General features: G+C 39.0%; 4 protein-coding genes and 5 non-coding genes across 11 annotated transcripts in view; 7 read left to right on the plus strand and 2 right to left on the minus strand.

Annotated features, from left to right (window-relative positions):
• ZWILCH (zwilch kinetochore protein) overlaps positions 1–442 on the minus strand; it is a 29,293-nt gene extending 28,851 nt beyond the window's left edge. For both annotated transcript variants that reach the window (XM_012543512.3, XM_031955336.1), the window contains exon 1: positions 312–442. In XM_012543512.3, coding sequence (XP_012398966.1) covers positions 312–364 — 53 coding nt within the window. In that variant the 5' untranslated portion in view covers positions 365–442. The remainder of the gene's footprint in view (positions 1–311) is intronic.
• A 333-nt stretch (positions 443–775) lies between these two features.
• On the plus strand, positions 776–6,105 carry RPL4 (ribosomal protein L4). The gene is made up of 10 exons (XM_003755672.4): positions 776–950; positions 1,884–2,055; positions 2,358–2,464; positions 2,945–3,083; positions 3,914–4,038; positions 4,424–4,553; positions 5,024–5,180; positions 5,366–5,449; positions 5,562–5,682; positions 5,763–6,105. The coding sequence occupies exons 1-10, from the start codon at positions 948–950 to the stop codon at positions 6,009–6,011; spliced, it is 1,287 nt and encodes a 428-aa protein (XP_003755720.1). The 5' UTR covers positions 776–947; the 3' UTR covers positions 6,012–6,105.
• Positions 1,697–1,797, plus strand: LOC111719472. The gene has a single exon (XR_002769605.1). It is a non-coding gene; the product is annotated as a small nucleolar RNA SNORD16 (small nucleolar RNA).
• Positions 2,214–2,286, plus strand: LOC111719468. The gene has a single exon (XR_002769601.1). It is a non-coding gene; the product is annotated as a small nucleolar RNA SNORD18 (small nucleolar RNA).
• Positions 2,780–2,879, plus strand: LOC111719470. The gene has a single exon (XR_002769604.1). It is a non-coding gene; the product is annotated as a small nucleolar RNA SNORD16 (small nucleolar RNA).
• LOC111719469 lies at positions 4,218–4,288 on the plus strand. The gene has a single exon (XR_002769602.1). It is a non-coding gene; the product is annotated as a small nucleolar RNA SNORD18 (small nucleolar RNA).
• On the plus strand, positions 5,212–5,283 carry LOC111719465. The gene has a single exon (XR_002769600.1). It is a non-coding gene; the product is annotated as a small nucleolar RNA SNORD18 (small nucleolar RNA).
• Positions 6,106–6,835: 730 nt separating the features above from the next.
• SNAPC5 (small nuclear RNA activating complex polypeptide 5) lies at positions 6,836–9,942 on the plus strand. Its single transcript, XM_012543503.3, has 3 exons — positions 6,836–7,044; positions 8,405–8,494; positions 9,536–9,942. The coding sequence occupies exons 1-3, from the start codon at positions 6,955–6,957 to the stop codon at positions 9,644–9,646; spliced, it is 291 nt and encodes a 96-aa protein (XP_012398957.1). The 5' UTR covers positions 6,836–6,954; the 3' UTR covers positions 9,647–9,942.
• A 2,080-nt stretch (positions 9,943–12,022) lies between these two features.
• MAP2K1 (mitogen-activated protein kinase kinase 1) overlaps positions 12,023–15,419 on the minus strand; it is a 98,326-nt gene continuing 94,929 nt past the window's right edge. For both annotated transcript variants that reach the window (XM_031955337.1, XM_031955338.1), the window contains exons 9-11: positions 14,526–14,587; positions 14,173–14,218; positions 12,023–13,032 (exon numbers count right to left, since the gene is read on the minus strand). In XM_031955337.1, coding sequence (XP_031811197.1) covers positions 12,919–13,032; positions 14,173–14,218; positions 14,526–14,587 — 222 coding nt within the window. In that variant the 3' untranslated portion in view covers positions 12,023–12,918. The remainder of the gene's footprint in view (positions 13,033–14,172; positions 14,219–14,525; positions 14,588–15,419) is intronic.

The following is a 15,419-nucleotide window of genomic DNA, read 5'->3' on the forward strand; positions in this document are numbered from 1 at the left end:
GGGAGACTTGGCGCAGCCAGCCCGACAGAGACAATCGAAGAAAGCCTCAGCAACGGCCTTGGAGAGGGAGGCCAGCCTCGGAGGCCCCAGATCGGCCATCAAGTCGAGGCCGAGGTTTCAGAGAGAGGAGACACATCCCGCAGCACAAATAACTGCCTTTCGGGAGGGGGGTGGGGCAGCCGGGGCCGGGGCGGGCTGGGACCTGGCAGGGCAAAGCGAGGTGGTCCTTCTCTTCGCGCCACCCAAGGCCGACACCCAGACAGAGAGAGAGACAGGCGCAGGAAGCGGCGAGAGACGGGGAGATAACTCACTTAATGAGAAGGTCGTAAAGGGCCGAAGCCGACTCATTCACGTTGGGCAACATAGCGTCCGCAGGTTCAGAGCTCCCGAGCCACGTCTGCGAACAAGTGCGCACTCCACAGCTAACGTCACAGGCTCGTCACTCGCTCCGCCCCGCTCCGCTCCGCCCCGCCCGGACTACATTTTGCCTTAAAAAAAACTAATAAGTCTTCTCCGCTAAATTTTTTTGTTATTTTCATGCCAAACAGCGCGTTTTCTTATTTAAATAAAATTCCCTTCTAATTAAGGAAAAAAAATGCTTATAACATTAAAGAGAATTTTTACGCCTGTCATCTGATCACACTCTCTTTAGGATCATTCCGCGAAAAATGAGTCCCTAATGTCTAACCTATATTAAAAACTTCAAGATTGTTTTAATAAATTAATTTCCTTCATATAGGAATACGTATTTCTATCCCTAGTATTTATTGTATAATTATAAAAGAAATACTTAGCACAGAAATGTTCTCTTTCTCTTCATTGGTTCGGAGCTGGTGCAGCGCGTAGGGGGAGGGATACATATAATTGCAAGTTGGTGCTTTGTGTTTCCTTTTCCTGTGGAGCCATCGGGCGGAGAGGAGCGTGGCTCTTACTCTCCAGTGCCCGCCATGGTGAGTGAACTCTTTGCGGGGGATTCGTTCCTCAAGCCGGGGACTTAGAGTGGGATACCGGGGACTCGGGACAGCGGAGAGGGCGTGGGGAAATGTTAGCTCTCCCGTGCACGCTGCCTCTGGTTTGGGGTGGGTGGGTGGTGTGGCGAGAGGGCAGCCATCTTAGAAGCAACGTGTGCGGGAACGACAAAAATGCGGAGGCCTCCCGGCTTACAAGCCACGGGTTAATTCAGGATGAGGGCGCCGGGTAATCGCGGGGCTGCTGGTCCCTTAGGGTTCAGAGCAGTCGGGAGCTGGTGAAATTCATCGAGTAGAGGCTAGGACCACCTGAGAGTGAACGTAAGGGAAGGAAAGCCCGCGTTGGGCCTTAACTTTGCGTTTCAATATTGATGCCGCATGGACTTAAAACGAGGTCTTTTCCTTTGAAACCAAATGATAAAAGAGAAGTGCGGCACAAGTGACTGATTTCAGTGACTAGTTCGTTTAACAATACATTCTGCTGCTTTATCGAGAGAAAACCGTAGTTAAGGTCTAAGTTCAAAGGAATAAGATCCAAAGAAAATTAATCTCTTGGATTGAACGAATGAATCCCCAATGAGATAAAGAAGATTAAGTGAAAATTTTAAATAACATGAACCCATCCATGTTTATTAGATTGTTTTGAAGATTTTGTAAGGGGATGGTTCCTTTTAAGTCTTTTTAATGAGGTTTTTTTGAGACATTAAAAGCTACCTGGGAAGACTCATTGCTATGATGTCGTAATTTGCGTCTTACCTAGCGTTCAGTGACAGTTGCCTGCTGTCAGTATGCTGGCGCTTTCTGGGTGATGATTATTAGTAACTGAGCAATGTTCCCAGAATTCTTAGAAGCTGAAAAGCGCAGATTTTCTTCCTGATGATGTGGTTTATAAGTGCTTGTTACTTTCTTTCCCAGGCTTGTGTACGTCCCTTGATATCTGTGTACTCTGAAAAGGGGGAAGTATCTGGCAAAAATGTTACCTTGCCTGCTGTCTTTAAGGCTCCTATTCGTCCAGATATTGTGAATTTTGTTCACACCAACTTGAGAAAAAATAATCGGCAACCTTATGCTGTCAGTGAACTAGCAGGTATGCTCATGTATGTGCAGTTTGAGTTTTGTTTTTAGAAATAAACCATAACTTTGGAGAAGTGTGGGGTTTTTTTAAAAGCCAAAAAAAAAAACTACCCACATTTTAATTGAGTAAAATAATTTTGTGACTTCAAAAGAAAACTGTTTAATGCTACACAGAAATGATGAGATTTCCACTTCATTGGTCCGTGTTTCTGAACCACATGATTTTTATGGAAGTTCTGATAACGTGTAGTACATGCATTTGATGAAGGTGTTATTGATGTATTAAATCTCACTTGGCTTCTCCTTACTTTTTAGGTCACCAGACCAGTGCTGAGTCCTGGGGCACTGGCAGAGCTGTTGCTCGAATTCCTCGTGTTCGGGGTGGAGGGACTCACCGCTCTGGCCAGGGTGCTTTTGGAAACGTATCCTTAGTGTTCAATTTGTTTCCTAAACAAGACGTGATGATAATTATTTTGGCATAAACATCCTGTGTTTTGTGGTCATTCATATATACATTATGCTGCTCCCTAGAGCAGTGCTACAAAGTGAATAGTAGAATTCAATTGCTATTATGTGTCTGTGTGTGTATATATATGTATATGTGGGTGGGTGGGTGTGTAGAAATTAACTGTCCAGGATTTTGCATATAGTGAGTGATGGGGTCTATTTCATTGTTCCCTCCATTGTAAGCACTAAATATTTATAAATAGGGATGGCTTTGACATGAAAAATTGGCTTGCTATGATGCTGTAATTTGCGCCTTACTCTGTTTTCAGTGACAGTTGCCTGCTGTCAGTAAGCTGGTACAGAAGGTTGCTGAAAAAGTTTCTCTGAGCAAGACCTTAAGAAAAAGTATTTTGAATTTTTTAAGTGGTAAATTTGATTCTTGACTAGAAAAATAGATGTGTCGAGGAGGTCGCATGTTTGCTCCTACCAAGACTTGGCGTCGTTGGCATCGCAGAGTGAACACAACACAAAAACGTTATGCTATCTGCTCTGCATTGGCTGCCTCTGCTCTGCCAGCACTGGTCATGTCAAAAGGTATGTTTCATTAGAAATGGTTTGAGTGCTCCAGCCCTGAAGTCGGGAGGATCCAAGTTAAAATCTCATCCCAGACACTTAACACTCCCTACCTATGCAACTCCTGGGCAAGTCACTTAACTTCAATTGCCTCAGCAAAAAAAAATAGAAAAAAATGGTTTGAGTGAGGGACAGTATAATGATTGCAATACAGACCTCATCCTCTTTGCTGGGGGAGGGAAGGTCCCAAAGGTATTCTAGTTAAGAAATTAACCCTAGTTAATTTCATATTATGAAATACTGGAAATAAATTGGATTCCACTACTGGCTTTGTAACTTTGAACATTACCTAATAATTTTTTAATCTCCCTTGGTCGATTTGTTCCTTTTACTGTAGAAAACTCTGAAAATCCATCTTGGGTCATGTTTGGAAACCTCAGTATCATGGAATAGTAAGGGAGAAAGCAAATGAATATTTATATAGTGGGTAGGCACTGTGCTGAGCAATTTTTTTAAAATTTCATTTGATCCTCACAACAACCTGCAAAATAGATAATCTTGTCCAGTTTTAGAGATGCATAAACTACAGAAGAAAGATGGAGTACTTTACTAGCATCACAGCTAATAAGGATGAGACTAAATTTTGACTCTGGGCTTCCTGATACCCATCTTTCTATTTACTCTTGCCATCACCTGCCTAAAGTCTTATGGTTGGTAACTATTACTAGTGTATTAACAATTCTGTGCATCTTCTGGCTGGCTCTATATAGTGAAAAAAAATTTTTGGAACATAATTTTCTATAGAATTGTCATGGGCATATCATTTCTTCTCTCTGTCCCCCCTCCCCAAGGTCATCGAATTGAAGAAGTTCCTGAACTTCCTCTAGTGGTTGAAGATAAAGTCGAGGGGTATAAGAAGACCAAGGAAGCAGTTTTATTGCTTAAGAAGCTGAAGGCATGGAATGACATCAAAAAGGTAAATTAATCAGGCATATATCTGTAACATCACTACAGTGGTATAGGCAAATAATTTCTAAAATTAGAAAATTGGAGGTTTATCTTAAAGTCAAGGATTCTCTGGTGAACGAAGTTCAGCAGGGGCTCATCAGAGTAAAACTTAATCTGGTTTCTTACCTTCAGATGTGAGGGACATCCTTGTAATGATGATATTCCACTTCATGGTCCGTGTTTCTGAAACAACGTGATTTTGTGGAAGTTCTGATACTTGATTAGGGAGTTTTCATATGTAGTTACTTTGGAAAGAATCTAAATCTAATGTATTGAGTTTTTAAGAGTTATTACTTAGTGATACTTAAAGTAAATTTTTATAATAAGATGCCCTTTAAAAAAATTTTTTTAAGGTCTATGCTTCTCAGCGTATGCGAGCTGGTAAGGGTAAAATGAGAAACCGTCGTCGGATTCAGCGACGGGGACCTTGTATCATCTATAATGAAGACAATGGTATCATCAAGGCCTTCAGAAACATTCCTGGTAAATTTTTTTCCCCCTCATTATATACTTCAAGGATTAATTTCATTAATGTGATCAATCTTATGTGTCTGAATTTTTTTACTGGCTAGTGGGCAACCTTATTATGGTAAACCTCCCTGCTTGAAAGTCATCTTTTTATTTGAGTGACTGGTCCAGAACTAAGGTCCATTGAAATAGCCTTAAGAGTTTTGATCCTGTTACAAGAGTAGTTGGGTTTTTTTTTTTTCCTATGGATACAGAAAGTAGCCTTATAAAGCTGAGGTTTTATTTCATAGTGCATATTTCTGAAGTACATGGTATTCTGATACTTGGATGTGCTGTGTTAAGTACATTGGAAAGAATTTCATTTGTAATATATTGCACTTTTAAGTATGACAATTTTCATTGAATTGCTTTTATTTATATATTTTTTTTAAAGTCATGAGCTATATATGATGAAACAGTTCTTTCTACCTTGCTTTATCTTACAGGTATTACTCTACTTAATGTGAGTAAATTAAATCTTTTGAGGCTTGCTCCTGGTGGGCATGTGGGGCGTTTTTGTATTTGGACTGAAAGTGCCTTCCGCAAGTTGGATGAGCTGTATGGTACATGGCGCCGGCCTGCTACCTTGAAGAGTCACTACAAGTAAGTGTTCTCAGAACTGAACTGAGAGGATTGGAAATGATGAGATTCCACTTCATTGGTCCGTGTTTCTGAAGCCTGTGATTTTAGTGGAAGTTCTGATTCAAAGGTTTTCAAAATTTAGTTCAGATTTTTGTTCTAAACAAAAAATAATTTTTTTTAAACTCTGAATTTTTTCCCCCTTTCAGTCTTCCCATGCACAAGATGACCAACACAGACCTTACCAGGATTTTGAAAAGCCCAGAGATCCGGAGAGCCCTCCGTGCACCACGGTAAAGTAACAGTTATTGGCATCTAATTTGGCAGTAATAGTTACTCACTTTGTCTTATTAATGGTGAATGGTAAAAGTATGTTAATACAAAATATTACCCACTGCTTTACAGCAAAAAGATTCATAGACGAGTACTCAAGAAGAACCCACTGAAGAACTTGAGAATCATGATGAAACTGAACCCATATGCCAAGACAATGCGCCGAAATACAATTCTACGCCAGGCTAAGAATGTAAGTAAATCCATATTAAATATACACTGGTTTGCTTTTGAGTTTTTTGGTTGTCTTATCTTCTTCCTAATCCTTTACAGCGGAAAATCAGAGAAGATAAAAGAGCTGCTGCACTAAAGAAAATTATGGAGGCAAAGAAAGTAGATGAGAAGAAGAAGAAGAAGCTTGCAGGTAATAAAAAGCTTGCAGGAGCAAAGAAGGTTCCAGGGCAGAAGAAACCAGCAGAAAAGAAGCTTGGGGAAAAGAAGCCTGCAGCAGCTAAGAAGCCCTCTGCAGAAAAGAAACCTGCCACACCAAAAAAACCTGCTGAGAAGAAGCCTGCTGCATAAACTCAGCATAAGTTTATCTATTGGGGCATCCACATTATGTGGATATTGTGAATTTCTAAAAAAATAAATACTCAAAGTGGCTTTGGAAAAAAAACTGGAAATTGTTTATTAAGAAAATATGTTAATGTTCACAAATATCAAATCATATTTTGCAAAAAGTTTCAATTAACCTGATTGCTTTATAAGTGATGTTATATTTGGGCCTTGAATTCACAACTTGTGAAAACCAATACTAGATGCTGGCTCCTATACAATTTATATATAGTATAGATAGGGCTCTCGAGTTTTGAAATGGTTGTAAGTGGTGTGGGTGCTCACAAAGGAAATTTGATAGTGGAAATTAAGGGCCCCCTCATTGCTAAGCCAAAGTGAGGGATTGAAAGGAAATATGCACAACTGGATTTATTTTGTGTGTGTGTGTGTGTGAGGGGATGATGGAATCATTAAGTGGGAGGTAACAAGGGGATGAGAACAGCCAAGCTGGGCCTGCGGCTGCAAACACTGGCCAAGTCGCTTGATGGCAACCTTGCTCCATTTTCCTAGTGCCACATGAGCAGTGGAAGGCACTGGCAGGCCAGACCACCTCTCCTACATGCCCCCAATGGGGTCAACTATAGGGAGGAGAGTGGGGTGGTGGAGAGAAAGACCCCTTGGGTGCAGAAGTAGAACGCGCCCGGGAAGCCCTGCTTCCCCGCGGAGGGGAGCGGCCGAGTTCGGAAATGGGAGAATCCTGCACTAGCTGTCTTTAACGTGACCTGCCACGAGAAGCCGAAAACTTGTAGGAGCTTCCGGTGGGAATCTATGGTGAACCGGAAGTGCATTTCCCCCATACTCAAGATGTCCGTTTGCCCGGCCTCTTCCGCATGGGGCCCTGCTGTCGTCAGACGGCGTCCCCCGGGCGCGTCCTAAGAGGGAGGCGCTCCGAAGTTGAAGAGCAGGCAGGATGCTGAGCCGGCTGCAGGAACTCCGCAAGGAAGAGGAGACGCTGCTGCGAGTCAAGGCGGCGCTGCACGACCAGCTCAATCGATTAAAGGTAACGCCACCCTTGGCGACCCCGAGCCCCAGCACCTTGGGGCGGAGCCGAGAGCGGTGTAGCCCTCGAGAGGCCGCCCCCAGGAGGGAGGAGAGAAACCAAGCAGAGGAGGGGCCGAGGGAAAGCGCGCAGCCACGCCCCTCTGCGGCCAACCTCGGAACTGGCGACGTGCCTCTCTGGCTGCCTCCTGGGGGCGCTCGCTGAGCACGTGCTTAACCCTAGCTAGAGCTGGGGATACGTGGGGGAGAAGGGGAAGGCAACGGCCGCATGCAGACAGAGGAGCCCATTACAAAGGGGTCGGAAATAAGCCTAGGCCTTGGGCCACGATGCTGTAGGAGGGCTCCAAACTAAGTGCTTCCGCCGAGTAACCTCAGTACCTGCCTTAGAGAAACTTAGGGTCTAGGAGGGCTCTAAGGCACACTCAGCTCGGGCCCTCCCTCAGGGGCTGCCAGAGGGGGTGAGGGGGCGGTAACGCAGGGTGTTGAGATAGAGGAATGGGAGGGGGCTGGGGGGGCCAGATCTCATCACCCTTGGATGGAGGACGTCGGATGGAAGGTCCCTTTATTTTCTCCTTCATCCGCTTTTGCGGCCACTCAGCCATTTCCTGGGGGCCCGACCAGTCTAGGTCACAGAAATCTGTAATTTGGTGCTCCTGTCTCACGGCTCCCCTTCTGGCCGCATTGTTTCACCGGGTCTTGTGGAGCATCCGTTTGTATTTGTGTACTCCACAGTGCTAGTGTTTGATGATAATGAGAGGAAGCCCAGGCTAATGGAAAGAGTAAGAGCATCCTAATCTCTTGGGAAAACCTCCATTTTCTTATCTGTACTAGAGGATCTCAAGACTCCTTGCAGGTCTTAGTCCTCTACTTCTATGAGGTCCATCTTCCATGATCTCCTTAGCGCTCCCCCCACCACCACACACACACACACCTGCCAATATAAAAACCATCTCTTTGGTTCCTATCTTCCTTAATCCAGGGCTGGTCAGGCAAAATTTTAACCAGTTTAGGAGGGAGAGGCCCGAGTCTATTACACTTGGATGTTCGCTTTGGGGGATTCTGCCTTGGTGATCCTTGCCTTAAAGTGAGCTCAGTTGCAGAAGAGACACTTTAAAGTAATTGTCTGGGGGGGGGGGGGGGGGGGGGGGAGGAAAGAGGAGGAGGGAAGAGCCCATAGGTGCAAGGAGCTTGCCTCCTTGTAAGGGCAGTGCATCTGCTCCTCCTACCCACTGCTGATAGTGTCTATTCCAAGACAGCGTTTCACTTCCCTTCCCTTAACATACAGTGGGAGCTTTGTTCTTTCCTCTTCATTGTAAATAGTGTAGGGAAAGGCAAAATGACCCACTTGTCTTATGTTTTAGGTTGAAGAGCTGGCTCTTCAGTCAATTATTAGCTCCAGAGAAGGGGAAAGAATGACCCATCTTTCGCCTCCAACTAAGGAACCAGAAAATGTAAGCATAAGTAAATGTGCAACTATGGGAAAAAACTGAAATTTAGAGTTAATGGTATAATTTTCTGCTTTGGGGTAATAAAAAGCAGTATAAAAACACATTTTTGAGACTAAAGGACTTTGGAATATGAGAAATGTCATTAATTCCTCCTTAAGTTAATAAACCCACTAAATTTCCAATTGGTTTGTAATTTGCTTATAGGCATTGCATTTTTTAAATAATTTTTGATTGCTTCCCTCTGTTCATCTGTCATCTCAGTTATGCTAATTTGGGGCATTATGTTTAGGAAGAATAAATTGTATTTCGTCAAAGCTATTATATACATTGTAATAATCCTGCTTAAAAAGCTATTCAAATCATTAACTTCGCGAAGTTAATGATTTTTGGACAAAAATGAGTTCTTATCCTTAATATGACCCTCTCACATCTAATGACTTGAGGTAATCATAGTATGCATTTATTTACTTGCTGTCTTGGGACATTTTCTTCTGTAACAAAAAATATACATTAATAACTTCCCCTAAGTAAATGTATATGGTTTTAATAAATTTCAGTTCATTCAAATTAAGGCTTGTTTACCTTAGTCTGCCTTTTATCATATAGTCCCCAGCTTCTTAAACTGAGGCTCAGAACTCTATATAGGGTCTCCCATCTGAAAGCGGGAAGGGTGTCACAAAATGATTTATTATCAGTAAATGTTTGATTTGTATACATATTTTATATACCTTTCACATAAAAATTTCTCAGGTGAAAAGAGATCATAAGTAAAAAAAGTTTTAAGAAGCCCTGAAATAGCCTAAAGACTCATGTTTGTAATACAATTAAAACATTTAATCTGAAAGAATTTGAGGAATTTGAATTGAGTAGTGACTTCACTATACTCTGTAAGTTTGATTCTTCAATGTCTTAAAGAGATGAGAGAAAAAAAAAGATTTAGCTCTGGTTTTAAGACCTGATGTTTTTAAAGTGTATGTTTTTTTTTGTTGTTGTTCTTTTTAAATATTAATATGTATATATATGTAATATCTTTGACCACATCAGATCTTGGTGCAGGTAGACAATGAAACTTCCATCAATCAAACTGAATTACAGCTAAGCACAAGAAATCATGCTCAAGAAGAGGAAGAAGAGGAAGAAGAATCTGATTCCTAAAGGAGAAAGGGGAAAATCAAGATTAGTTATTTATCTAAGTTAATTTTAAGATTCAGGAATTTTCCTTCAGTATCTACCACAGGGTAGGAAATTCAAGGATCTATATTTTACCATTGGAAAAAAAAAGGTCAAGTTCATATTAAGTTAATTGATTCATATACACACTAGAGATAAAACTTCATATGATGTTATATGGAAGTATTTGTGTATTTGTAATCAGAAAAAATTAAATGTAAACCAGCCTTTAACATTTTTCTTACTATGCCTTTAAAAGGGAGTTACAATATGCCTTTATTTGTCTATATATATATATCCCATAGAGCAAGACCAAGTTCTAGATTCTATAATCTGATAGATAAAAAGGTAAAGAGGTATAATGTGATTCAGCTACTCATAGAAAGAGCATAAACTGTTTAAATGCCACTCTGAGTAACAACACGATATGTGCATGTATAGTTGTGAACATCTTAATCTGAGCTACTACATTGTGGTTAAATGCAGATAAAAAATGCTGTCAATGGGATATCAGGAGAAAGCCAAACCATGTTCTTGTAGAATACGTATTAGAATAAAAAATCTGAATTGCTTTAAAAATAATTTTTGTATTTAAGGAAATGTGCCATATTTAAAAAAAAAATGTCTTAGGATATACTTATTGAATAAACTTGTTTTTATAATTTAAAAAAAAAAGGCTAAAGAAATAGAACATTGAAAATTTCTCACTTGTGGTCAAGATTCATTTCTATGTTCTTTCCCTTACCACAAAGGATATGGTTAATTTAGGTCAAATTTGCACAGCACAAGCAACAAAACATGGTTGAACACAGAAAAGACAGCAGTATTCTTGTGCAGTTTTAAAACTTTCAAAAACAACTACACACTGTTGTATGCCAGAATCAGAAATGCAACTGAACATGTTTCTTTGAAAATATCATCTAATGATATCATTAATAATTTCCAGGACAGAGATTTTTTTAGTACATTTTTAATATTGCAAAGAAGAAAAAGAGGGAGGGAGTTCAGGCAATGTCTTTTTAAGTTTATGTGCAATAAAAGCCCAAAATTAACCACTGAAAGAATCATTAAAAATTTCTAAAGGAATAAATTGTTAGGGATGTAGAATTCATTAATCTTTTGGTGACCTAGAGAGTGCTACAATATAATAATCAGCTTGTTTACCTGTGGAGAGCATTAGCAATTAGCACAGTATACAGGGTATATGCAATCTTTTAAGTGTCTTGAGCACAAATGTTTTGGAAACCAATTCCCAAATTCTTATAGCACTCTACCCAAAATGCTATAAATGAGGAAATTTTTAATCTTTCTTTGTAAAGAAAAGGGTGGGCATCAATTTGGCCAGAATAACAAACAAGGACTGCTGGGAGACCTATGAACTAGTCCAACCAATTTGGTACCATGCCCAGAAAGTTCTTTCTTACACTGTACTTATCATTTATCATTTAATTCAGTGATAACAAAATGTATATAATCAAGAGATCAATGAAAAAAGAACTATATGTACCAAAAATATTAGTAGCTGTGTGTGTGTGAGATGGCTAAGAATTGGGAACTATGAGAATGCCTGTCAGTCAACTGGGGAATAGTTGATGAAGTTAGAATATGTGGTTATGATGGAATACTGTGCTACTGTAAAAAAAAAAAATTCATAAAGGCAAAGGCTTGGAGAAAACCTGGGAAGGTAGTGATATATCATGCAGAAAAATAACATAATAAAAGCACTAATTATTATAAATTATATAAATTATAAATTATAAAATCAACTTTGAAAGACTTAGAAAGTAATCAGTACAACTGACCAACTACAATTTCAAGTCTCATGAAGAAACATTCTACCTACCTCTAAATAAAGTTTGTAGATTCCTCAGTATAAATTGAAGCATTTTCTGTTTTTTTGTTTTGTTTTGTTTTGTTGGTATATAGCTAATGTAGAAATTTAACTATAAATATTTACAATGGATTTGAGGGGTTTTGCCTTTTCAAAAGGTGGGGGAAGAAAGAAGAATATAAAACTAAATGTTAAGTTGAATTAAAAAGAAAAGGGAAATATAAATAAATAGGGTCTTTCTGATTTCAAGAGGAAAGCTTTTGGAAGACACTTATTGATAAAGGTGCTTAATGGGAGATATTTTGAATATTGTTACAATCATTTTTGATGTGACTTCTAAGAAAGAGTATATAAAATGAAAGGAAGTTTTTTCTTAGTCCAGTATTTCCTTCTTGCAACCTTTCTTATTTTTATCTACCTTCCCACATAAAAAAAGCTCGGACAGATTCAAGAAACCAAAATGACCATTTTCCTATAAAATGATAAAACCATCACCACCTGAAGTACAGAAAATATACTACTTTCAACTCTTCTGTTAAACTTGATGATATATTTATTAGAATAAGAGATTAGATTTGTTAAACATTTGAAAATAAAATGGTTAAAAGGATCTCCATACAATTTTTAGGCACTATACACAATATATTCTGTAATTGGATTAAGAGGAAGATGTCTGATGAACTTTAATGACTTGATTCATTGGTGACAATCGAAAACTCCCACTATTTTAGAAATGCCAGTCAAAAATTAAGAGACATACACCACCCAACAACTCTGAATATCCCACAGAATATTTTTAAAATAAATATAGAAATATAGCCACAAGTCTCTTAAGTCCTCACAATAGACTGATGAAGCCCTGGCTATTATGGCAGTGCGGGGCTCTGACTTGATTTAGGTGAAAACAGCTGGATTCTACACAGAAAGCAAAAATTACAACACTGTGACATCCACTTTCTAATGCTTGTTTTCATAGCAGCAAAAGCATGCTTCCCATGCACTGCTTGTGAAGGACATCAACCAGGCTTCTCCTTTCCACTTTCAGGAAAAGAGGGTAAATGCCTAGCGAAAATGAAGTACCACTGTGTCAAGACAACCCCCTCCCCCCCAAATCACAAGGCCAGCCAGCTGAGGCTGGAGGAGCAGCAGTGCAAAGAAAATCTCACTAAGTCAACAGCGCACACTTTCTGGGGAGTCATTAACACAAATAAGAAGCCCCCAATGCAAAGCCAATTCACTCAAGGGAATAATCATAATTAAAAAAAAATCACAAATAGAATTTGGCACATGCTATGTTCTTCATCCTTCTTCACAGGGTAAAATGCACATCTGAACAGAGACAAGCATGAGAAATAGGATCTAAGGTAGCATTGTTTTGCACAATGGGTGAGGGAGCAGCCTTTCTCCAGCTTCCCAAAGAAACACTTTAGACACCAGCAGCATGGGTTGGTGTGCTAGGCTGGTTAAGGCCTATGGTGGAGCAGAGCCAACCTGCAAAATCAACTTCCTCAGCATCAGACCTCTTGATAAAAGTGTGAACCTGTATGTGAGAAATGTGGAGAGGAAGTAACATTAGAACAACATTTAAAAAATAAGATTCAATAAGTGTAAAAATATATGTAGCATCTTCTTGATATAGTAAAGACTTCAAGAAATCAACGGGGTATCTGTGAATTGGGGAATGGCTCAACAAGCTATGGTATATGAATAAAATGAACTATTTCTGCACCATAATTAGTGAAAAAGATGGTTTTGGAGGAATTGAAGATGTAGGAACTGATGCAGACTAAAGTAAGTAAAGCCAGGACAATTTATTCAGTAAAAGCATTGTAAAGACAAACAGTTGTGATCAAAAACCAACTTTTGAGCAATGTAATGAACCATCAAGATTCCAAAGGATTAATAATAAAGCATGCTACCCATTTCCTGACAAAGAGGTGATGGATTCATATTGCATAAGACATTCATTTTGGACATGAAAATGCAGGAAACTGCTTTAACTATGGGTATCTGTTACAAATACTTTTTTCTTTCTTTTTTTACTTGAGAGGAAAAGGTGGGATGGAAAAAAGGTACAAGAAAAGGGGTATGTCTCCAAAATAAAAAAAGGGAATTACAGATAAGCTAGACCGCTTTGAAAGGTACATATTTGAAATGATTATATACTTAAAAGCAAACTATGTAATATTCACAATTTCATATATAATGCTCTCCTGTTCTACAATGTACATAAAATTTTCTGTTTTTACTTGTTACTTTTAAAGTTCAGAATTTTCTAAAAATTATGTTCAATCAAGAAAAAAGGATTCAAAAGGAATACAAAAGTCCAAATGATAAACTGAGCTGATTTAAACTTAATAGGAAATCTGACCACTCCTGCTGATTGGGTAATTGCTCTCCGAATGGACTGACTTGAGAAAAAAAAAAAAAGACTAGAGGCTTATATACATATGTAAATTCCCTACCATCACTAGGAAGTGAATGAGACCATCTCTCAGATTGCATGTTAACCTTTGACAATATCTTTTCTCCTTCACTATTGCCCTTAAAGTTAATTTAATTTGGATTTCACCTGTATTAAAATATTGAGCAAGAGGCACAATAAAATTTGCCCTGGCCCTATACTTCCTTATAGGGGTAATTTCAATATTAGTGAGAAATCTATTAAGACCTGACTTACCATAAGTTGCTTTAAATCAGCTCTCTCAGCAGGATTTTTTATTAGGCTTAAAAGAAGAACAAATAAAAATTACTTCTTTTTTGAAGGTAAATTTTTTTATTAGTCTCTATAAAATTAACCCACAAAAGATAAATCATTAAGCAAAATGTAAAGTACAGTGTCTAATATGTCTTTTATAAAAGTCTAATATAAGACTTTTAACCCATGAGAGAATATCAGAGATTCAGAAGAATAAAGCCATCATGGGTTACCACAAAAAAAGCCAAATCTGAAAATCCTTCAGAGGAGTGCAGCCCAATATAAAAAGCCAAATTCTTTATGATATACTTGCCAAGAATAAGAGGCCAACTTACCATTTATTCACAAAATCTTGAAATTCCAGACTAAAGACTCCACTGGGCAACTTTGGAGGAGGCTGAAACACATTACATAATATTACATCTAACTCACTAGAGTGAACTTTCCCACAGCTGATCCTAACCAAAAAATCTCTTCTATCCATCTGCCTTAAGACAGGCTTGCCTCTGAACTATTAACACAAAGGTAGTTCAGAGAAGAGCTCAGTTTCTCTTAAGATGTATTACTGGTGTGCTGATAGATACCAAGATCTTCCATTCTGTTGCAATTAGGTACCCCACACTTCACATACTTGGTGGGAAGATGTTAGCAGTAAAATTAATGGTGATTTTGACCTAATTTGCTAATCAGTAGCAGGAGGGTACAAGATCCTCTTTAATGTTTCTAACTAAGGCATTAAGTTTCCTAAAAATATATGTCTACATGAGGGGACACAGGTAATGTAAACAAACAAACAAAAAAAAAAATCAGACACTAATACTATTAGGGGAAAAGTCTAGGAGAATGTTACCCAGCACTCTACAGGTCCTTATAAGAAAGAGCTTTTCCTGATCACTTCAGAAAAGCTCTTTGCCCATTATTGTTGTTTCAGAATGATCAAACTGAGGCAAAGATTTTACAATCTCTTCCAAATGAACAAGCAGGACTAGAATTTTATTATCAGAGATAACAATGTATGCCCCAAGTCATTTATCTCTATTGATAACCAAGGAAAAGAAGGCTTTTGTTTTAGAATTATTCTAATTACATTCAATCCAAACCCACAATCTGGTCCCAACTGCCTTTCAGTCTCCTCTCTCAATTTCTATGGCCAGACTAGCCCGCACTGCTCTTTCCAATTCCCTGATGACTTTCCCTCCCTGCTTTTCTACCTGATCCCTCCACTGACC

This window comes from Sarcophilus harrisii, chromosome 2 (genome assembly GCF_902635505.1).
Source record: "Sarcophilus harrisii chromosome 2, mSarHar1.11, whole genome shotgun sequence".
NCBI classification, from domain to species: domain Eukaryota; kingdom Metazoa; phylum Chordata; class Mammalia; order Dasyuromorphia; family Dasyuridae; genus Sarcophilus; species Sarcophilus harrisii.